The sequence below is a fragment of the Petaurus breviceps genome, unplaced genomic scaffold (genome assembly GCF_028583685.1).
Source record: "Petaurus breviceps papuanus isolate PSGF00001 unplaced genomic scaffold, PetGlider_PUasm1.0 185, whole genome shotgun sequence".
NCBI lineage: Eukaryota > Metazoa > Chordata > Mammalia > Diprotodontia > Petauridae > Petaurus > Petaurus breviceps.
The window spans coordinates 23,137,946-23,161,052 of record NW_027185797.1 but is presented as its reverse complement, the minus strand read 5'-3'; the positions used below and the strand labels follow the sequence as shown (position 1 = coordinate 23,161,052).

At 47.9% G+C, this 23,107-nt stretch overlaps 2 protein-coding genes across 2 annotated transcripts in view; one reads left to right on the top strand and one right to left on the bottom strand.

Moving 5' to 3' along the window:
* The window catches only part of OSBPL10 (oxysterol binding protein like 10), a 215,765-nt gene extending 196,963 nt beyond the window's left edge, over nucleotides 1-18,802 (top strand). The window contains exons 11-14 of the mRNA XM_069088572.1: nucleotides 6,963-7,149; nucleotides 11,352-11,534; nucleotides 12,569-12,722; nucleotides 15,293-18,802. Of these exons, the coding sequence (XP_068944673.1) occupies nucleotides 6,963-7,149; nucleotides 11,352-11,534; nucleotides 12,569-12,722; nucleotides 15,293-15,337 (569 nt within the window). The 3' untranslated portion in view covers nucleotides 15,338-18,802. The remainder of the gene's footprint in view (nucleotides 1-6,962; nucleotides 7,150-11,351; nucleotides 11,535-12,568; nucleotides 12,723-15,292) is intronic.
* A 2,590-nt stretch (nucleotides 18,803-21,392) lies between these two features.
* STT3B (STT3 oligosaccharyltransferase complex catalytic subunit B) overlaps nucleotides 21,393-23,107 on the bottom strand; it is a 102,726-nt gene continuing 101,011 nt past the window's right edge. The window contains exon 16 of the mRNA XM_069088571.1: nucleotides 21,393-22,876. Coding sequence (XP_068944672.1) covers nucleotides 22,796-22,876 — 81 coding nt within the window. The 3' untranslated portion in view covers nucleotides 21,393-22,795. The remainder of the gene's footprint in view (nucleotides 22,877-23,107) is intronic.

The following is a 23,107-nucleotide window of genomic DNA, read 5'->3' as shown; positions in this document are numbered from 1 at the left end:
TGGGTCGGGGACAAGCACCACCTCCATGATTTTCACCCTCTATTTGATGACCTCATCCTCAGCAGAAGACAGGGCGGTGTATAAAACGTTTCTTCTTTTCAGTTCTGAGGTGCTGAAAAGATGTCACTTCATGGGGGGCGTACTCAGCGGAACAAGGTGGCGATTCCTTCCCTTTTTCCAGGGCTGTTTGTATATTTGCTTCAGTGACTGAGGCTGCTGTGACCAGACCCTGCTGCATGGTGCCTGGATAGGCTGGACTGCTGCAGCCAGCCCTGGGATGCCTTGTCGGGTCCCTAGCTTCCTTGTGCTCTGTGCTTTCTGTCTGACTCTCTTATTCTGAATGGATGCACCCTGAGGGCATTTGTCTTGTTTGTCTTTGAATCACCGGCACATCAGATAGAATTTGACACACTTAAAAGAAGGGTTTTCAGTCCTTTCTCTCCTATGAACTGCACTTCGAGACTCTTCAGATCCGCCATCCTACAACCATGCATGTCTGCACATTTCTTTGTTTTCTTCCCCCAGAGTAGAATGTAAGCTTGTTGAGGGCGGGGGCTGGTTTTCATTTTATCTCTGTATCTATAGTGCTTTGGTAGGTGCTTAGTAAATGCTTGTAGAATTGGATTGGACCAGGTTGAGGAGAGCTTCGGGGAGCCCTCCAAGGATAGAATGCTATCCATGGTGATAGGCTGACTCTCCTAAAAGTCTTATGTTATTTATTCACGACTAACTTCAAAGAAATATTGGTTGTGGCCTCCCTTCGAAGGCCTTTTCCAAATGAATAGCCAGTGTTCCTGGTCTACGGAGCAGGCGAGTTTTCAGGATTTCAGTTCATGTGGTTTTAAAGGCTGGATAAGTTGTATTTGTGTTTTTAAAATGACTTTATGATAATGTTTTGAAGGTTCCCAAGTCAGTGGATTTGGCTTCTGGCGCACATGAATTCTCTGTTTCTGTTCAGTTAAAAAAATACTTACATGCTGCTTACTATTATGGTGAGCGCTGGGGGAGATGTAAACCTTTATTTAGATCCGGAGTTTTTATACATTTTTGTGGCAGGCAATCTGGTAAAGTCTCTAAGAAGAAAGTTCTTAAATGCAGATTGACTACAAAGGAAACCAGTGTTGGTGAGAATAAAGATGCATGTTTTTTTTTTTCCTCCATCCAAGGTCACAGTCTGCCCGAAATCTGTCCACAAACTGCTGTGGGTAGTTAGACAAGTTACTGAAGAGGTCTCCTGGAGTTGTGATGGGGATGGACTTGGAGTCAATAGAAATGTGGGATCAATCCTGTCTGTGTAACCTTAGGCAGCCATTTCACCCCTGTGTCTCAGTTTCCTTACTTGTAAGAATTCCATGATATGATTTGTATGTACATGTATATATGAGTATATATAGTCTTTAAAATTCCTGAAGTGCCCAAAGTCCACTAAAGTCCCCATTTGATTTGCTTTTTGGCTATGTGTCTTTCACGATGCACTGTTTGTACAGCTGATTTTTTGTTCCCATGTCCAGACTTTACATTGGCCATAGGATCATAGTAGGCTTTAGAGCTGAAAGGGTCTTTAGCATTTATCTGGTCCAGTCCCTTTGTTTTACTGATGGAGCAGCTGAGAACCAGAGAAGGTGAATTCTCCTAATATATGGCAGCCAGGGAACGGCAGGGCCTGAATCCCAGCCCAGATTTCCTGGATTCAGCTTCCTATTGATCCTCACAATAACCTTGGATGAAGTGGGTGCTGAAGAGTACTGGGTCCAACAGAGATGAAGTAATTTGTCCTGGGCCAAAAGGGAACTTAGAGTTACTCTGGTTCAACCCCTCATTCTTTTTTTTTTTCTTTTTTGGAGGGGGGAAGGAAGGGCAATTGGGGTTAAGTGACTTGCCCAAGGTCACATGGCTAGTAAATGGTAAGTGGCTGAGGCTGGATTTGAACTCAGGTCCTCCTGACTCCAGGGCCGGTGCTATATTCACTGTGCCACCTAGCTTCCCCCCCCCCATTCTTACAGAGGAGAAACTGAGGCCCAGAGAGATTGAGACTTGCTCAAGACCCTACAACTAGTGTCAAAGATAAGGGTTCTTAACCTTTTTTGACTTATGGACCCCTCTGGCAGTATCTGGTGAAGCCCATCCACTCCTTTTCATAATCATGTTTTTAAATATATAGGATTACAAAAGGAAACCAATTATGTCAAAATGCAGTTTTTAAAACTAAAAAAAAAAATAAATTTACAGATCCCAGGTCTAAGGCAAGATCCAAACTTAGCTCTTTCTGACCCCCAAGTCCCGGGTCTGCCTCTCTGAGCAGCTGAAGATGACAGATAATGTCCTCCCCCGGGCACCTGATACACCATACAGCATGGCAAATGGTGAGACAGGTGCAGGCGGAGGGATGCAGGAGCAGGGCTGAGCCGTCGTAGCTTCAAGCAGATAGCATTACTTTTCAGATAGCTGAAGCTACTCCTTGTTTCTGGCTTCTCCAAATGCAGTCCTGGGCTGAAAATACCCAATAGGGCCTTCATTCTGTCCTGTTGCATTTTGGATTAAAATGCTGTTAGAAATTTCATGAGGTTTGTCTTCACCCGGGACTGGCTTTGCCTGTGTGCCCTGAGCTTTGGAAGTGTGGGAGAGGATAGTCAGGGGCTTTTGTTGTTGGAAAATGCCTCAAGGGAAGACAAGGGGAGCTTGGAAAGGCCAGAATTGGGAAATAGGGGCTTTGGCTCGGGGTTTGTGTTTGCATCTGTCGCTTTTGGGTTTTTCTGGGAGCCCTGTTAATCTTTAATGGTGATGAATGGGGGTCTTTCTTCTTTGCCTTATGTTGTGAAAGCCCAGCTAATGGTGCGTGTTCAGTTTGTACTTGGAGCAGCCTCCCCTTTTAGACAAGAAATTGGTATTCTGGGGGCTTGGTCAGTCCCATTTCAATTTATTACTTATTCTGAATTTTTACACGAGTCAGGGCCTTTCGAGATAAAATTGCCTCATATTTCTACCCACTGTTAGGGAAGCCACAGGTGTGGCTGCCACCATAGCTGATTAGTTTGAGGGGAGGCTGTTTTCCCGAAGGGTTCAGCAGCCCTCAGAAACGAAGCCTAGAAGCATAGATTCTAGAATATGATTTCGTTGAAGGTTTTCAATGGTCCGTCAGAAAGCTTGCCAGCAATCCTGGGCATTCTGGGGTGGTCCTCTCTGGCTCTTTCTGTGTGAATATGCCCAATCAGTAATCATTTATTAAGCACCTACTATGTGCCAGGCCCTGTGATGAGAGCTGGTGATGCAACCTTTGGGAGTGAAAAGTACCTAGAACAATAAATCATAACTCCCTCGGTTCGGATACTTCGTGGGCTTGAGAAAACCAGCGTAACTGGAGCTGTCCAGAACTGCCTTGGGTGGTGCTGGAAGTGCCCTTGTGGGAGATCTTAGGCAGAAAATGCCCGGCTGCCCAAATGGTATCTTATGGTAGGGACCCCTTTGAGTCTGGGTTCGATTAGAGGAGCTTCCTTCTACCTCTCACGGCCTGGGACTGGATTGTGCGATGCTGAGCACAGCTATGAACTTATTTCTGTTCTGTTCACCCTCTTCCCATTCTGTGGCCCCATGATAAGCTTCTAGCCAACTAAATGTCTGTGTCTTTTTTTCAGGGGACATATTGCCGAGTCAGGTCTCCCCCATCCCATAGCATGATTGATTGTTTGAATCTAAATGCAGTACTTTCAGGAAGTGTTAAGAAATTGGTGGTTTCTTATCATTGCTGCCTGCGATGGAGTCCGGCACAGTTCACTCACATCTTATCACATGGGATTCTCATCCATAATTCAACCCAACAGTCTGGAAGCCTTCCCATTGGGAGCTAGCACAGCGGAGAGAGAATTGGGTCTGGAGTCACTTAGCTGTGATCCTGGACCAGTCACTCAATCTCTGTTTGCCTTACTTTCTCCATCTGTAAAATGGGAAAAATAAAAATACCCACCTCCTAGGATTGTTGTGAGGATAAAATAAGATTTAAAAAAATAATTTATTTATTTTTCATTTTCAGCATTCACTTCCATTAGATTTGGAGTTTTGAATTTTCTCCCCCATCCCCAAGATGGTGTGCAGTCTGATATAGGCTTTACTTGTACATTCATAGTAAACACATAAAATAAGATATGTGTAAGATGTTTTGCTCCTCCATTGTAGGGAAAGGATTGACCTCATTTTGTTTGCTCACAGAGGGCAGTATTGGGAGCAAGGGGTTGCCAGTCTCAGAGAGGTGGCGTGGGGCTCGATGAGGCAGATAGATCCCCTGGACACGAGCTGAGCTGCCTCAGAGGCTGGCTGGACTGCCAAGGAAGGGATTCTTGTTTGGGCCTGACTTGGATGAGGTGACCTCTGAAGTGCTGTCCAGCTCTGAGCCCCTGGTCCAGGATGGATCACAGGGACCAGAACAGCTCCCCTTTAGGTGCTGTTTTAATTAAGGTTTCCAAAGCTCTCTCCTCACTGCCTCCTGATGAGGAAATGACTGATTACTGGATTCAGTATTTTCTCTGCCTTGATGAGTTTGAATCTTTGAATGCCTGACAATTTTGCTGACTGCTAAAGCGATTCATAGAATGCCAAGGGCAGGCTCCCAGGACAATAGATGGGGGTGATTGACTAATTGGTCTTCTTTCAGCTTCCTCAGAATGGGTGCCAGTTAAGACAGAATGTTAATTTGCTGTTCTTTTGATGAATGTAATTTAAAATACGTTTTCTATGTATGTTCCAGATGAGGACAGATTTTTAAAAAAAGCCATAATGAAAAGGGGTACTTAGCGCTAAGATAAGAGTGTTGCTGGGTGATTTAATGGGCAAATTCCATTTGTAAAATCCTGGGGATTTTTTTTATTCCTTTTAATTTATAAAGGGAACTGGAGGGATGCCTCCTTCTCTTATGTCACACTGACTCAGTGGGCAAGCAGAGTGTAGACGTCCCAGAAGAAGTGCATTCCATAGCTGGACTGGAATTAAAAGGTGAAGAAAAGAGTTTGACCAGTCATTGAGAGCTGTCCACCTGCCCTGTTTTTCCTTCATTCACAGAAGCACCAAAGTTAGGTGGGGACTACTTTTAAGTCATATCAGGCAAAGAGGCATTGGTTCTACTTTAAAGACCAGCAGAGGAGGGCGTGCCCTATACCTTCCTTGTGACTCAGCTGCCTGACTGATGGATTGAACTCTTTTCAGTATTTCACGCTCTGTACTGTTGAGGAATTCCTTGGGTATAGCCCGAATCCCTGACTATAACTTTACGGCCTTCAGGGAGCTGCAAGACATGGTGCCTTCTCTGGTCTTTAAATGGTAGTGCACGAGATGTTCCCTCCAGTTCTCAGATGCACCTAGCAAGCAATGTTTTGGAAAAATAAAAGGTAAGGAGAGAATAAAAAAACAACCCCCCAAAACCCAAACAAACCCCAACAACCAAAAAACCAAACCCTTGGCGCCTATAAAAAGAAAATAAAAGCATCGTACTGGGCATCCTGGGTGGATTGGGTTGCTGGGACCACTAGCTGTTCCCTAATCTTGTCTTGCCTTCACTCGCCCCTGTGTCTCTGCACAGGTTGCTTTGTTACCAAGAATGAAAGGATGAATGAATGTAAAGGACACTTATTAATTACTAAACTCCAGGTGCTTTGCTTTCCTTCATTTGGAAAATAAACATAAAAACCAGACAGCCCCTGCCCTCAAAGAGCTCGTATCTGAATAGGAATGATGACACCCACAGAAGGGAGTGGGAGCCAGGAAAAGGCATTTAGTGATACACCTCTTCCTGTAATGTTGGAAGCATTGAAATGAAAACATTTCTAGGGCGAAAGGTAGAAAGCTGGGGGAGTCAGCCCACCAAGGCAGGGTGGAAGGTGGCCTGGTCTGGGCTCAGGGTCAGAGTTCAGGGGCTTGGCATGGGCCCCGAAGATCTGCTGTCTGGATTGTCTTCCCTGCCCATCTGGGTCTTCCAGGATCCACCCCTCACTCCATGCGCCATCTTGGATCCATGCTTCATAAAGCCTTTCTCGAATCCTTCCCGACCAAAAGCATTTTCTCTCTGCTGCTTTCTCCTCGTGTTTTACCTTGACCTCTTTGGGCCTCAGTTTCCTCATCTGTAAAGTCACAGACTAACAGCTTGGACAGGATGGTTCTTTCTAATTGACTTCTCTTCCAGCTCCCAGACTGTGATCTGACGATGAATCTCATTGTTTAATGGAAGCCGTTTGTATTGGAGGCTTGGGTGGGACTGGTTGGACACAGTGAAGTCTGAGCTTCAGATGGAGTCTTACAGCCTGTCCCACCCTCCACTGATGTGGCATGAGCTCTGTCCTGTTCTGATACTCTCAGGGTGTCCTCTCTGTACCATGATAAGGCTGGAGGGGCTGGCTGTTGTGGGCACAGGGTCCAGTGACGGGCTTTCCAACCGGCCTTCCTAAAACAAGCCTCTCTGAGTTGTGAGGCTGTCACAGGGTGTGGCCTTTTTCGGGCCTGACAACTCTGAAAGCCCATTTACTATTTTCTTTTAATAGGTAGTATGATGTGTGGAGTGTCAGACCTTGATTTTGAATCCACCCTCAAACTCTTACTGTGTGTGGCTTTGGGCAAGTCACTTAACTACTTTCAGGCTCAGTTTTCTCATCTGCAAAATGGTGGTAAAAATAGCATGTACTTCATAGGGTTGTTATGAGAAAATATAACATGCTTCATGAGCTCTCTATAAATGCTAGCTATTAATATTATTATTAACTGCTAAGCCATAAATGGGTTGCAGTCTGCATGGGTCGAGAGAATCCCCAGGGATGTAATTACAGCTTCCTGAAGTACCAAGGGGTATTTCCTCAGATTCTCCAGCCGTGAATCATTTTGGTTTTCAGACAGCATTGGCCACCCATATGCATAGGTGGGTCGCCATAGTTTCCAGTCCTTTAGGGAGCCCACCTCTAACTCTTCTCCATGTTTTCACCCTTGAGGTGTTCTGCGGCTTTTGGACTATGAGGAAGACTACATATTCACCCTGCCTAATGCTTATGCCCGCTCGATTCTGACCATCCCGTGGATGGAGCTTGGCGGCAAAGTCACAATGGATTGTGCCAAGACTGGTTACTCTGCACAGGTCGTTTTTCACACCAAGCCTTTCTATGGAGGTAAAGTCCACAGGTAGGAGACCGTGAAGGGCTGGATCTACCGTGGCATTACTGGGATAGGCTCCAGCTCATTTCCCTGGGGCCCAGACATTGTTCCTCCTTCCCATCCTTCCTCCCTCTCCTCCCTTCAAGCTGGGATCCCAGCTGGCCTAGGAGAGAATTGCTTCTCATCTGTTTGTCAAATGCCACCGAGTCCCTCAGAATGAAAGTTGAGATCAGAGTGTTTGCAGTAAGTATTCTGATGCACGGCCTGTTATTTAACTCACAAAGGTGGCTCACCTTGTGAGCAGGGCTCTCTGCCAGCCCCTTCACCAAGGGCCCTCTTTTCCTACCCTTCTTACACTTAGCTGTGAGCCTGTCTGGACACCCCCTTCACATGTTCATTAGTTGATAAGGAATTGGGGACCCTGGCAGTGAAGAAAACCATCCTGTTTTGTGGCTTGTGTCCTGTGAGGCCGTCTTATCCAACCCCTCATTGTAAAGACAGGGAAGTGGAGACCCAGCATTCCTGGAGGGTCCCAGAGCCCCTGATTATCAGGCTTCTGTAGGCTGCAGCAGATACCTATAGACAGATGGCTAGATAGATGGATAGGTTTCTGCTCCAGCCTGTGGGGGTCTGATAATGATTAACAGTCCAATCTCCAAAGGCAGTTGCGTTCTATTCCAGCTTATATAGTTCTCTCTCAGCCGGAATGCTCACATAATGAGGGTCTGCAGGTGTGGGCGCTCCGTGGGCATGCAGGCTTTCCAGGGTAGGTCACAGTCTCCCTAAAATTAGAGCCTAATTTCCCCTTTTCTGAGATGCCGTAGGGGCTGGTTTGGGGCTGACATCAGACGAGACCTGGGTTTGCATCCTGCCTTAAAGGCAGCTTTTACAAGCTTTTAACACTTGGAGGTTTGGAGCCTCAGTTTCCTCATCTGTCAAATATGGTTCCCATAGTGCATGTCTGAGAGGGCTATCGTGGGGATGGAAGAAGTTTTCTGTAAATGATGCTTTCTATTACACACCCATTACATTTAGTTGAATCTAATTAACCACAAGGTCACTAGCATCCGTGCAACTTATAAAAGACCAAGAACTGGTCAGGGTTTTGAGATTCTGACCCTCTTATTTGACAGATGAGGAAACTGAGTCCCAAACAGGTGAAATGATTGACCAGACCTATCAGCCAGCTCTCCTCCTGTAACATTGTTCTAGACCGTCATTTGGTGAGAACCCATGAGCCTAATGAGGGCCCTGAGGGACACAGAGGCCCTCACCATGATCTGGCCAAACCTGTGATTGTTTTCATGGTCACCTGCATGTTGGGGGAAAAGTGGGTCTGTTGGCAGGGATGGCACAGCAAAGTTTAATTGGTCTTTTCTAATCCAACCAATAAACATTTATTAAACTCCTACTGTGTGCCCCAGGTGCTGGGAAAGAGGGAAAAGAAACGAAGGGTCAGAGAGGTCTCTAAATGCTGGGGAAACAGTAAAAAGAGACAGCCCTTGCCCTCCAGGAGCTTCCAATCTAATTACAGGAGAGAATGCTCAAAAGAAGGCAGGAAAGGATGGGGTCACCAGGGGTCCCTGGCATGAGTGCTTCTTGTTCCATGGAGTTGAAACCAGGAAGGGCAGCAGGTGTGAGGTGGAGTGAGCTGCATACAGGCTCAGCCTTCTATCAAGGAAGGCATGGGGGCGGCGGGGGGGGGACTTTGGTCCTTTTCTAAAGAACTTTTTGGGGAGAGAAGACAGTGGCAGGACATGTCCTCCCCAGCTCTGCCCCCAACTGGCCAAGTCCCTTTTGCTTTTCATATGTGAGAAGTACACTTTCAATGGACCGACAGGGGGTTTTGTAGGGGCTTTTGGCCTGTGAGTTTGCCAATGAACGTCAGAGACCTGCCTTTCTCAGCCCTATTTTCCTCATGGATGAAGGGGCGATAGTAATGGAATTTTCCTTTTGGGGCTGTGACGGCCAGATGAGATCTTATGTGGGGAGCGCTTGCAGTGGGTAATGTGCATCACTGCCATCCTTTTTGGGGCATTTCCCTCTTGATTTGGGAAAGTTGTTCCCTTGTGAAATTATATGGAGAAGGGTTTTTTTGTAGTTTGTTTTTTTCTTTGCATGTTACAGCTCAGTTTCTGGTACTTGATAAGTGCTATGTAAATGTTAGCTATTGTTAATTTTATCATCAGAATTATTGCCTTTGTCGTTACTCTTATCGTTAGATTGGGAGCTCCTTGAAGTCAGGCCTGTCTTTTGCCTCTTTTGCTCCTCAGAGCTTAACAGAGATGAGTATTGATTGATTTGGAATCAGGCCTTGCATCACCGTTTTGCTAAATCTATGACCGTGATTCAACCTGTTTGGGACCCGGTTTCCTTAAATAAGTGGGTCAGGCTAGATGGTCTAGAAGGCCCTGGCCACTTCTTGATCTGGTCTTTTATCATTTGCATGGACGCCAGCGACCTTGTGGTCATTTCAGCATCTATTTTGAGCCTTATTTGTGTCAGGGACAAGGCTTGGTGCTGAGAATGCAATGACAAAATGAACCCATTGCAGCCCTTGAGGAGATTATGTTCTACTGGGAGCTCACAAGCATGTATCATGTTCCGGGCACTGGGCACACATACAAAGACAAACGTGAAATCATCCAAGCCTCCAGTGAATGTACAGTCTATCAAGGGATCATAACAAGACCTCTTGGGTAAATAATCACGTTTGCCAGGTGGCCTCAGTATTTGTGATGGAAACCACTTCAGAAAAGAGAAATAGCTGGTTTTTTGTTGCTGTGTATTTCATGGGGAGCCAGGAGGGCTGGGACTGTAGTGGGTGACCCTTTCTAATGACCAGGAGGCTGGAGGTCAGATGAAGGGTAGCTATATTGTCCAACATCTTTCCCTCTCTTTTAGGACCATGAGTGTAAAAAAATAAGTAAATAAAAGACACAAAGAAGTCAGCTACCGGGAGGGAAAGGAATAAAAGCCACCCTTTTCTCTGCTCCAGTTATAAAAAGCTTCCTAAAAGCAGATCTATTTATATACACCAGCACTTCCCTTTCTGCTCTTTGGATCGGAAAGGTTTTGATTCCCTTTATATGGAGTTAAAGTGAACAGGACTGTGTGGAGCCAGAAGTCAGTTAAGGCTCACATTGTGTTCCCAGAAAACTTGGTGGGGGTTCTGTGCTCCTGCATCGAGGGTCAGCCCGCCTCTGGGGCAGTGGGGGGCGGTCCTGGAGCTCAGCAAGAGGGCCAAGCAGGAGTCAGAAAGCTCTCGATGGGATGTCAGGCAAAGCCCTCCTTCCTCTCCCACTTTGGAAGGCCTGGAATCCCCAGGGGAGCTGAGCAGCCTGAAAGGCTCTGGGGAAATGGGTTTATTTTAAATCTAGGGTTTCCTCCACATGCTGGGAAAGAGACAGAAGAAATGAAGGGTTGGAGAGGTCCCTAAGAGTCTTGAAAGACAGGTCCATGTTCACATCCTGAGGGGGCATTAATCTAGGGCTGTGCACTGAGGTCCAGGGCTTGGGGATCTGGATGTGGACTGTGTCTCTTCCCTTATTTTTAGTATGATCTTGATCAGGAGCATAATCGTAACTGTGGGGCTAAAAGGGAGACCATCTAACCCACCCCCCCTCATTTTACAGAGAGGGAAACTGAGGCCCAGAGAGGTCACAGGATCAGAGACTTTAAAGTGGCCAGGATGGACCATAGAGGCCATGTAATCCAGTCCACTCAGTTTGCAGAAAGGGAAACTGAGGCCCAGAGAGGGCATAAGAACAGAGCCAGAAGGCACCTTAGGCCAAGAGAGATGAAAGGATTTGCTCCAGGTAGTAATCACTAGAACCTGTGTTTGTCCCAAATTGTAAATGATTATTTTTTAGTGAAAGGATCAGGGCCCATAAACTGTAGCAGACTCTTGGTTTGGAAACTGCGCCAGGATGTTAGTAGATGTGGGTTTGTCCTAGTGGGCAGAGTCCCTCCCGTGGTACAGAGCGCGACCTCTCCCTGTCGGCCTCACAGGGGACCTCCCCCTGAGACAGCAGAGCCCTGCTCAGCTCTCCCGACCCTGCATAAATACTAGGGTGGGGGGGCGGGCCCTTGACTCATCCATGACAGGAGCTGCAAGTGACTGAGTCTGGAGCGCCCCCTCCCTATCCAGTCCTGTGGTCTTTCTTCCTTGGGCCCCTTCCCACAGAGGGGAAGGAGGGGCACTGACTTTGGTGTCTGCTTGAATTCAGAGTCACGGCAGAAGTGAAACACAAGCCCAGCAATACCATAGTGTGCAAGGCCCAGGGTGAGTGGAACGGAGTCTTGGAGTTCACATACAGCAGCGGAGAGACCAAGCTGATCAACACGGCCACTTTGCCCGGCTACCCCAAGAAGGTTCGACCCATTGAGAAGCAAGGATCCATGGAGTCCAGGTGAGGGGGGTGAGCAGATGTGTGTGCATGTGTAACACGTGTTTGTGTGTATGTGTACATGCATGTGCACTTGTGTTTGTGTGTGTGCATGTGCGTGTTTGTGTGTGCATGTGCCGGTGTGTGAATGCATATGTTTGTGTGTGCACATGTGCAGGTCTGCATGTGCATGTGTGCGCACGCATGTTTGTATGCGCGTGTGTACATGTGTGTGCATGTTTGTGTGTGTATGCTTGAGGGCGTGTGTGTGTGTGTGAGTTTGTGGGGCAGCAGGTGGGGGAAGGAGCCTGGAGAGGAGGAAGCCTGTGGCATTTCTCTTGTGCCCCATCGTCTGCTCTGTAACAACAGTGATGAATAATTAATGATTACACACTTCTGTAGCACTTGGACATTTACAAAACATTTTACATTTCTTAGTTCCTTTGATCCTCACTGCAATCCCAGGACAGTTTGCTTAATTAAGTCTTATTATTATTAATTATTAATCATTATATCTTATTAGTTTTATTATTTTATTTATTATTATTAATTCATTGCTATGTCATTATTATTTATTAAGTTATTAAATTTGTTAAGTATGATCCCCATGTTTCGGAGGAGGAATGAGGCCTCTGCTGGGTGCCAGTCGCTGTCCGAGGTTCTGGGGGCATCTGAGAGGACGTAGTTCAGAATGAAAGTGGGCCCTGCCCTGTGGCGGCTCCCTGCAGAGCTGGCAGGTCTGCGTCGGGTGCAGAGCTGGCAGGATGCGCTGATCCGAGGAACGCTTGCCCATTTAGTGCGCAGGTGTTGGGAGGCTGGGGCCCAGGGGAGGGTTCTCCCTCATTCCTCCTCTGACGATCCCCAGGCCTTCTCAGTAACATTAGTGCACTAAGGGTCCCTGCCCTCAGGAAGCGGTCACTCTCTCATGATTGCGAGGAAGCAGAAACCAAACGTCCATGAGGACGTTTCAGCCTGGAGGAGGGCAGGGGGAGGCCTCCCTGGGCTCTGGGGGCTGGGGGATGGCCAGCCCCGGGCCTGACTGTCTCATGCCCCTCCAGGCGCCTCTGGCGGGAAGTCACCAACGCCATGAAACGGGGTGACATGAACTCGGCCAATGAATTCAAGCGGCACCTGGAGGACAAGCAGCGCAAGGAGGAACAGGAGCGGGCTTCCCACAAAGAGGAGTGGCAGCCAAAGTATTTTATCAAGCAGGTAATGGGGGGGGTCCCCGGGGACCGCAGGCAGCACAGGCCCTGGGGGCTGGACCCTCCGGGTGTCCCTGTTGGGGTCTCTGTGCCCATTTTACAGAGGAGGAAACTGAGGCTCAGAGGGCCCCTACAGCTTAGCCACAGGTGTTCAGGAGGGTCTCAGGAACCTCCAGTGGTAGATTCAGAGGTGATCCAGTCCGATGAGAAACAGAGGCCTGTGGCGGTGAGTGACTCGCCCAAGGTCTCTTAGCTAAGAAGCGGCCGGAGTCGGAATTTGAGCCCAGGCCCTCTGATTCTAGGTCCTTTTCTCTGCAGAGGGTCTGGCATTCAATGCCATAGCATAGCGAATGGGGAGGGGGCAGGAGCAGGTGACAGCGTTGTTCAGGTTTTTGGTAGGATTGTCAAGGGGAAGAGGGATTGTTCCTACCCCCTCGAAGATTTTAGGAGAATTGGGTGGATGTTTGGCCTGCCTTGGGCAATGGTGGTGGGCTCCTCCTTATTGGAGGGTGTTAAGCCCAATGCTGGGCTGGAGGGGTGGTTTTGTTTGGGTGTGGGGCCTTAGGAGGCTCTCTTAGGGCTGGAAGGGACCCCCGAGGCCATGTAGTCCAACCCCCTCATTTTACAAGTGGGGGAAATGAGGCCCAGGGCATGATTTGTACAAAGTCACTCTGTCTATTCCCATCTGAGGCAGGATCAGAACCCGCATCTCCGGGCTTCTGAAGTGTCTTTGTGTTAGACTGGGCCAGGTGGCTGCTAGGCCCCTGGGCCTGGCACAGTGGTGGGGCCAGGATTCCTATGCCTATCTCTCCTGGCTCCAAGGCTGGTGCCCCTCCTACCAGGAGACCCCTGCCAGAGGATCCTTCTAGAAATCAGCCAGAATTGTCAGGACTTGCTGTCAACATTGAGATGAGAGTAGGGGAGATGCCCTGACAAGGGCCATCCATCATGGGCAGGACTGAAGAAGAAAGGCAGCTTAACTTCATTCGGTGTCATTGGATTTGAATGCCAAGGGTCTGGGTTCTAATCCTGGCTCCTCTGCATTAGTATGCTGGGGGCTCTGGGCAAAGCAAGTCACATATCCCTTCCTCCCCAGTAAAATGAGGCTGATGGTTCTAGAGAATGCTGCCTCTGAGGCTGTGGCATAGAAAGCCCCCTGGGGCCCATCAAGGGAGACAGTGGTATGGGAAAGTCAGACAATCTGGCTTTGAATCTGACCTCTCACACTCACTGACTTGTGACCTTGGAGAAGTCTCTTCACCTGGGCCTCAGTTTCCTCATTTGGGCCATTCTGGGTCTAGGACCCTACTGGTAGGGTCTGGATCTATCCTACGCCCTGTGGAGCAGAATTTAAGCTGGGGGTGACTCCCTCCCGAGGCACCCTGCATGTCTAACATGGCCTCCATGCCGCCAGGAGTGGCGCAAGCTGTCCGAGCACTTAGGCGGCACAGAGGTTCAGTGAATGAATCTGTTGGGGTTTCCTCTTGTGCTCAGTTATCCGTTAACAAGCACTTATTGAGCACCGGCTGTGTGCTAGGCACTGAGGACTCAGTTACCAAAAAATGAAACCGCCCCTGTTCTCAGATGACACAGTGGAGCAGGCTGCCTCGATGAGGAGTGAGGTCCTCATCCCTGGAAGTATTCAAGCGGGGCCTCGTCAGGAACATGAGTGAAGGGATCCCTGTCCAGCTGTGGGTGGAACTGGGATGGTCCTTCTAACTCAGAGATTCTGCGAGCCTTGAGGGCTCACTGAGGCACGGTCCAGCAGGGAGCCCAAAACAAAGCAGGGCCGGGCCATCTCCTCTGGAACCCGGGATCTTGGGATGTTGGAGTGGGAGAGTGTTGGAGGGGAGCTTGGAGAACGTATTTGGTGCATTGCAGGGTTCCAAGCTGTGGAGGAACCGGACACCCATCCCCTGGGTGCCAGCCTTCTCTATGTGCTCTGTCCCCTCATCAGATGTAAGCCCCCTGAGGGCAGGGCTCTTTCGTTTGGATCTCAGTCTCCTCAAGGCTGGGCACACAGCAGGCACTTAATAAATACTGGGTGACAATCCAATAGAGTAGAGCTGGGAAGCCTCCTGATGATGCATTTATAAAGCTCCTACTATATGCCAACCTTAGACCCCCCTCCCCCAAATGGAAGTGATTGGATTTGTCTTCCCAGCCCTCCAAATGAAGGTGACCGTTTGACTGACAAACATTTGACTAATGTGCTGCTAACAGCAGTGTTGTCGAAGTAAAACAGCATTTGGAGTTAGGGGATATGGAGGTTTGAATTCTGGCCCTGCAACTTGCTGCCTGTTTGACCTTGGAAAAGTTAGTCCCTTTCTTGGGGCCTCAGTTTCCTGATCTGTGAAGTGGGGGTGGGGGTTGGACTAGCTGTCTTCTATGCCCTCTGGGCTCTGGGTCTGGGCCAGAAGCTCCCTGAGCATGTGTCTGGGCTGGGGTTGGCCGCCGAGGTCCCCCTCTCGGCTCTCCATTACTCTGGCTTGGGTCCCGTGACATGACCGTCTGCTTTGCTCACTCCCCGTCTCCTGGGGCAGCACCCCTGTGTAACATCTCCTTGTTCTTTTCCAGGGTGAAGGCTGGATGTATACGGAACCGCTGCTGAAAGTCCAATGACAAGGATAAAATGCAGGGTCTCCCAAAATAGACCTGTCTTTTTATAGGCATTAAGAGGTGCCATATGTGAGGTGGTGCTGGCTACGTCCTGTTGGCATGGTCAGAGGAAGACACTCCATAGTTTTGTTTTGTTAGAATTTTTTTGTTGCTTTCTAAGGAGAGAGAATTTGGATGCTGTGAGTATTGCCCGTCAGAGTGCTTCCCAGTTGGACCCCCGGGAGCTGTCTGGGATAGATGCATGTATATGAGTGTGCGTGTGCATGCGTGCATGCCTTAACACGCAAATAAGACACATGTGTGCTGCTAGTAATTAGCTTGATAATGATGAGTACTGTTTTATGAATGAAGGTCAATGTTTTCTATTTTTCACTTGGTCTAAAACTTGTTGCACTTAAAATAGGGCTTCCTTACTGGTGTCAGCTCCATGTCCAGATCACGGTGGATTGACTGTCTGGCCATGTTGCATCCATTTGGTCCATGGAACACCTCATCCTTTGGGGGGCAGGTGTGGGAGTGGGAGGGGCCATGGGCTCTAGGGTTTCTCCCATACTTCCAAGCTGTTTGCTTCCTGCTGTGCCATACTGAGTAAGCAACACTGGCCCCTGACCCTTGCAGGTCCAGGGACAGCCTTCCAAGGACTGGTTTCTGTGACATGGCCGGCTGTCAGTCCAGTGGGGAGAAAGACCCTTGAGTAAGAATGCTGTGCTAGTGGAGGGATGGGGAGGGAGGAGGGGGGATGTGTTAGGCCTTTCAGGGCGAGGGTCAAGTGGGGGCCTCCAGCCCACTTTCCTTGCTGATGACACACTCTGTATCACCTATTTGATGGGTGGTTTTTCACCTGCCTCTGTTTTTTTTTGGCTATTTTTCTCATGATAGAAACTGAGTCTAAACTTTCTTTCTCAGACACTGCTGTTTTCACAGGGGAAACTCAATCATTTAGAAACTACTTTCGTGGTTTTAAAAAAGGGCTTTGGAAGACAACCACCAGTGGCCATGGTTTTTTAAAGGATTGGGGTTTTTTTTTGGGGGGGGTGAGGGAGGAGGGTAGAAGAGGGGTCTTTGTGGGGTTTTTTTAAAATGCACATTTCTAGTTTAAGTTGAGCTCTGCAAGGAAACCACTGTGATTACAAATAAACTCAACCTGGAAACACACCAACATTATTCAGCTTTCGTTGTATTCTGGTCCTTCCTCCCACGAGGCCACTTTAAGTACAGAAAGACAGAAATGTAAAGTAAATAAAAACAGGAAGTATAGAAGCAATTGCCGTTTGAGGCTTAGCTTATTTATTTATTTTTTTACTGGACTTCTCTGATAGTTATGAGTAGTGTGAATGCCTGCCTCCCCACAGGACTAACTTCGGGCCTTTTCATTTGCTCCCCTAATGCCAATTGAAAAAAATGTGTTTGAATTGAGACCTTTATCTCTCCCGCTTAAATGTTTATTTTTATTCCTTTGGACAAACCCGGGGAGTTGCCCGTGCACACAGAGCCCTTGTACCGAAAAGCTCTGCTTGTTAACCTTCATTGGTTACATCTTGAAATGCAGGCTTCCCCCTTTCACACCACACATACGCAGGCACCAAGAGGCATCTGGTCTGGAGTCAGGAAAGCAGGAATTCAGATTGTGCCTCAGACACTTCCTAGCTGGATAACCATTGGCACATCACTTAGCTTCTCAGTTTCCTCAGCTGTGACATGGGGGTCATGATGGCACCTACCTCCCAGGGTTGTGGGTTACAAGTGAGAAAATTGTAAAGTGATGTACCTGGTATACAGTAAGTGCTTAATAAATGCTTATTCTCTCTCCTCCTCCTTCCCACCTCTCCTGGCCCTTTCACATGGGCAGTTTCACCGTGGCAGTGTTGAAGTTCATTGGGTTGACTGGGATAGCAGAATCTTTTTGCTCTCCCCTTGAAAAATGGTTATATTTTTATCATTGTAGTTTTCTTCCTTTAATCATTTAATGCATTCCAGGGTGAGTATTTACACCTCAGGAATCCCAGGCACCTGTTAACACTTGGTTTATTGTTTTGTTAACTGTTTAGGCTTAAGAAAGTGATGGAGAAAATGTTAATGATGCAGATTAAAATCAAAAGGTGCTTTTCTTGGAGAGTTGGTCGATAATGTCATCCCAGCCCATCCCAGCTTTAAGTGGCTGCCTTGTGCCAATTAAATGCTACCTTAGTTGTTTACACAGGTACCTGGAGACAGACAGGAATGAGAGTCCCTGCCTTCAAGGAGCTTACGTTCTTCATATTGTGAGTCTGCTTCCCAAGATCTTTATTGTGGTGCCTAATGAAAATGGACTAGACCTGCCGATCTGTGCAGTATTCCCTCTCACGCTCCCCAAAGCCACAATCTCCCCTCTCTTTGCTCGGAAAACTCTCCCTCCTCACTTGTACCCTCTTAGGGTTTTGGGAACCAGCAAGATACATGGATATTTCTTTTGTATGCATATTTCCTTCACTTATCTGTATATCTGTCCTTGGTCCCTGAAGACTATAGGATCTCTGAGGGCAGAGACTATTGCATTTTTATCTTTTTGTCTTCAGTGTTAAGAATAGGTTGAGTGAATCGAACATTTCAGTGAATAGAGGGCCGGGCCTGTGTTCACATCTTGCCATAGGCACTTACTTGCTTGGTGAACCTCAGTTTCCTCATCTGTAAAATGGGACGATAAGCCATTTCACCCAGGGTTGTTTAGAAGCTCAGATGAGAATGTGAGTTGATGCAAATGTGAGCTCTTGCGGTTATTTAATAGGGGGGTTGGAGAGACCCTGGTGTGTCCTCATTCAGAGGGATGCCGCTGACCACAGGCAGGAGTGACTAGTTCCAAATCTGTCCCAATTTTGTTTCCAGCCTCAAGGTGTTTCTGTACCTGTTGTTTGCCTGGGAATATAGAGATGGTTGAATACAGTGATGTTTGGGCTTACTGTGTTTGCATCTGAAAGAGGTTGGATGGAATGAGTCCCCAGGAATCCTAAGAAGCCATACTTGGAGGGAAGGTGGAGGGGGAGGTAGTGTCATCATTCTCATGTCTTTGGACCACCAATGGAATTTTCAGGCTTGCTGTTTGCACTCAGGAGTGAGTGGCTCCCAGGATAAAACACTGGGGACCTTTGTGGGAGAAGCACCATGTTTGCTTCACCATCAAAGGGAGCCGTGATAGTTGTTGGCATCAGTGGGTTTCCTCCCCAGTTAGCTTTTGCTTCACATTTGGGGGAATTCAAAATGACACAGCACAGCAGGGGGACTCTGGTAATCACAGGAGCATCTCAGAGTGGGCACAGGGCTTCAGACTTCCTTCTCTGCAGTCAAGCAAGGGCCACTTGCAACATGTATGGATTTGGGAGGACACAGGCCTGGATTTGGGTGTCAGTCTTCTTGCCTCTGATGCTTCCCTGCTCTTCAAGGAGACCCCTTTACCATCCTGAGACTCTTGGTCAATCATCTTTTTCACAACGGGTATTGTCTGACACTTTAATGCAGGTTGGAGCCTTTCCCGAGACTGTCCATGTGAGATTTGTAATTCCTTTTGGGCCTATGTGTGGCAGAATGGCAAGCGGTTGCTTGGACATGGGGCCCAACCTAGGCTGATGACTCTCCTTAGGTCCAAGGGAGCAGGACATGTGACAGCCGGGGCACTATCACCCTGTTTGGGTTCTGACTGGTGTCCACTGATATTCACTCAGGCCTCCTGCAGATGATGACTTCCACTGGCTCTCACCACCGGGATCCGTCACAGGAGCCGCTGGCAATCCCAGCCATCACATGCTGGTCCCAGCCTGCCTTAACCGTACCCGACTCCCCTTCATGTACTTGCAGCTGTGTTTCCGGGTCATTCTGGCTCTGTGGCCTTGCCTCTGCCATCCATTCTTAGAATATGCTCCCTCCTCACCTCTGCCTCATGGTGTCCTTGTGTTCCTGCAGGGTTCTGCTAAGACACCCTTTCCTACAAGAGGGCTTGGCTGTGCCTCCCCTCCGCTTGCGCTGTTTATTCGGTATAAAGCCTGTATGAACATGTTGGTGTGCTTGTCACCCCAAGGAGCATATCAGCTCTTTGAAGGCAGGGGGAGCCATTTCCCTTTGGTCTTTAGTAAAGTGTGGGGTGAATGCTGGCTGATTGTGTGGTTCACATAACTACAACACTAAGGCTGCTTGATCCGAGCCCACAGTCTTGTGTCTCTGTCTCTGCACAATGCCTTTTTCTTTGAGGAAAACAGAAGCCCCTCCTTGTGCTGTGAAAGGACCTGTTCTCATCTGGTTAGCATGAAGAAGGTAGCACAGGTCTCTCCTGAACTTGGGTGAGGTTGGTGCTCAACAGTGGTGGGCAGATAAGAGGGATGTTGGCTTAGTCATGACATGACAATGCAGAGATGAGGAGAAAGCTTAGGTTTTATCTGCTTAGTCCAGGGTCAGATTAGGAGGGCCTGGGTCTTCTGGGATAAGGGTAGGTCCTGAATGACACTGCCTGGCGTCTTTCCCCATATCCATGTCTCTTCAAGTAGGGACAAGCAAACATCTGCACCAGTATTCTTGCACTGTGCACAATCAAATTAAGGGAATGCTCTCTCTGGCCTCCTCATCCTTCACTGAATAAATCCCGCTCGACTGCCGGCCTTTAAAAGACCACAGTGGTGCAGACATCTTGTCTCTAGTAGGGCAGACTGCTCAAATGTACCTGCTGGAATTTTGAACTGGCATTGACTGCAATACACATCCACAGAGATCAGAGCTGTCACTTCTGGTCCTTGGTGGGAGAAACTGGAAGCCTGGTGCCATGGCTGACCTGCATGTGGGGTTTTGTTCAGGTTCTCAGTTGAACAAAGGCTCCACACCACTCACTCCTGGTCTGGGATTCTGTTGGGAGTCCAGAACCAGGTCAGCTTGCATGTACCATTCCTTGTATTTGAGTTTATTACTGGAAGCAGTATAGATGGGGTTCCCATCTACAGCTCAAGATTTGAGATGTGGGACACAAGATGTAAATCTGGCCCCGCTGGGGGATGTTAGCTTTGGGGCCCAGATGATGCCTGCCCTTCTAGACTGCTCAGCATGAAGGTGGCTGTGCTTTCTCACCCCAAGAAGTCACCCCGATTCCCACTCAGGAACCCATCAGTTCAACAGAGCTGCCTGCCTTTGGGTTACAGGGGGCATTCCCACTTGTTTGCAACAAAGAGCTCCCATTTCTATATGCACCTGAAAACCAGAGATGCTCATCAGACTAACAGCTCACAAGCAGGACCTCACAACTACTCAGGTACAGGTGTACACCCTTGTCCCAAGGGACTTACCTGAAGAAATGATTCCAGGAAAACCCACTGAAGATGTCTGCAGGTGGTGACAGGATTAGCCATGGCCCCACCTCTAAATGCAGAGTGAGAAATGACAGTCCGGGCCCTTCATGAACGCTTCTAAGACATTGCAGAACAACGTTTAGTCCACATACACTATGTGGTGACAAAAGCAGAGTCAGCTGGGTGCAGAGCCTGCCTTGGATCCATATTGGCTGTGGGGCCTTGGGCAAGTTAATTAGCCTCCAAAGGCCTCAGTTCACTCTCCAAGTCGCAGAGGTAAGAAACAGCAGGTCAGCATTGGCAGAAGGAACTTCCTACAAACGACAGTGACCTCATAGGCCAGGGCACAAAATAACAAAAAGCCTAGGGGAGAGCAGCACGGTAACGGCAGGGGGAAGACCAGGGCTCCAGTCCCACTGCTCCCAGACAAATCAAGGAAGACCCAAGCTCAGGCAGGAAGAGGAGCATGGAGGCCAAGCTGGGCCACCATATTGGGATGAAAGGACAGCAGGATGATTTCAGAACTGGCAAGCTCACCTAGTCCACCGAGCTTTCCTTCCCCTTCCTCTCACAATAGAATTCTGAATGTGACTTTAGTTCCTTCCAAGATTAATAAATTAAAGGATGGGCAGAAGAACACAGACACTTAACACAAAACTTGAATGAACTTTATTCCCCTCATCACAATGTGTCTGCATTGAGCCTTGCAGTAACCAAGTAAAACCAAATCTCCAAATGACAAAACAAGGTGTCAGAAATCCAGATCTATTTGTCTTTATTTTGTGAAAATGTTACAGCCATTTTTGTTGGTTTGTAAAAGAACCATCAGGGTCAAAAATGAGTTTTTATAAATTGAAAACAAACCCCCCCCCCAAAACAAAACAAAACAAAACATTCTACACTTTGGGAAGGAAAAGTAAGCAGTAACATTCTCACTGAAGGTTGTAAATGGCGTTTTTCTTCATAAAAGGTACATACTATTCCTCATGTTCCACCAAAAGCAGTGGTGTAAGTTATCATTTTTTTAATATAGATATGTATAAAACCCCCCAAGTGGGCCAGCTTGTGGAAGGAAGCGCTTTCCCTCAAGGGCTGCAGAGAACTCCACGTTGTCCTCCCCAAGCTGCCGGGAGCAGGTAAGGGTGCGTGTCCCAGACCCGCTAGGTGTGAGCGCGTGTCATTGGACAGACCTGTCACAATTTTGAAATGAAATGAAATAAGGAGCACCTGGCTAAAGTCAGAGTGTTTCATCAAATGTTGGTTCATCCAGGGGAGGGATATCCACCCTGGGCCAGTTGCTGGAGTGGGAGTTGCACATACAAAGGGGACGTGCACACACCGGATGGGCTTTTTGATGAAAAAATTTTTAGGATGGGCTTTTTTCCTGTTGTATAGAGTTCAATAAGGTTATTTTGCACAGCGTCCTTGGTTCAGTTTCTGGAACTGCCCAAGGATACCAATTTAGCCCTTGAATGAACAGCGTGCACAGAAACTGCCCTGTGGGGACCCCAAAGAAAGTGCCACCAGCAACAGCTTGGACGTTAACGTAAAAACGCCATGTGTGGCGTTAGCAGCAGCTTCTTTGTGGACAAAGCAAACCCTCAGAAAAATAGGAAATGCACGTTTGATGAAACATTCTTTACATCCAGAAACATGGAAACGTCATTTCAAGAAGGGCATTCCGATTTCTAATAGCTGTGTACAGATCTCTATAACTCATTTCCTAATTGTTTAAAAAGCTCGTCACAATTCACAATTTGCATTTTACATATTGCTGTTTAGGTTATCTCAAAGGAAGTGCAGGTCTTGTAAAAGAAAAAATGACAAATTTGCACGTGCCAGGGACCAGATTCGAGGGTTCTTTGGTGCAGTTAAGTCCAAATTCTTGGCGTGGAAAGAGAATATGTACCAATAAAAAAATCAAATCTGCTGCTAGACATTCACAGCAGTGCTCAGTCTTGCTTCACATTACAAATCTAAAACAGCTGTTCTCAATAAGCCAATATTTTTAAATCAGACATTGCCTGAAAATTTTGTACATGACTCTGGACCAGTGATGGTTCTGTACCCTCATGTTGTTGTGAAACATGACTGGAATAAAGGCAAAGTACTGGTTATCTCAAGGACAACTGCTCGCAATCGGTGCTCACAACAGTCTGTTTTAAACAGTCTTCTTGTTGGGTCTCTTGCCTTTCTTTAAAAGTAGTTTATTTTTAATGTAGCCGCGCTTCCTCTTGGTAGTCTGAAAAGATACAACACGGCGAGTTAGAAGGACTGCTCACGCAGCCTATGTTCCCGCCTCCCCCTTGATAGCAACATTAAGGAACACGGGCAGGTCACATGCGAACCTTGAGTTGAGCAGGCAGCCTTTTGGGGCTAGCAGCGGTCCATCCATTCTCACCACTCCCTTCTCTGCCCCTAACCCTGCCCCCAGGGGCTGGGCTTTCACAAGGTGGTGTCCTGCAATAGCCTG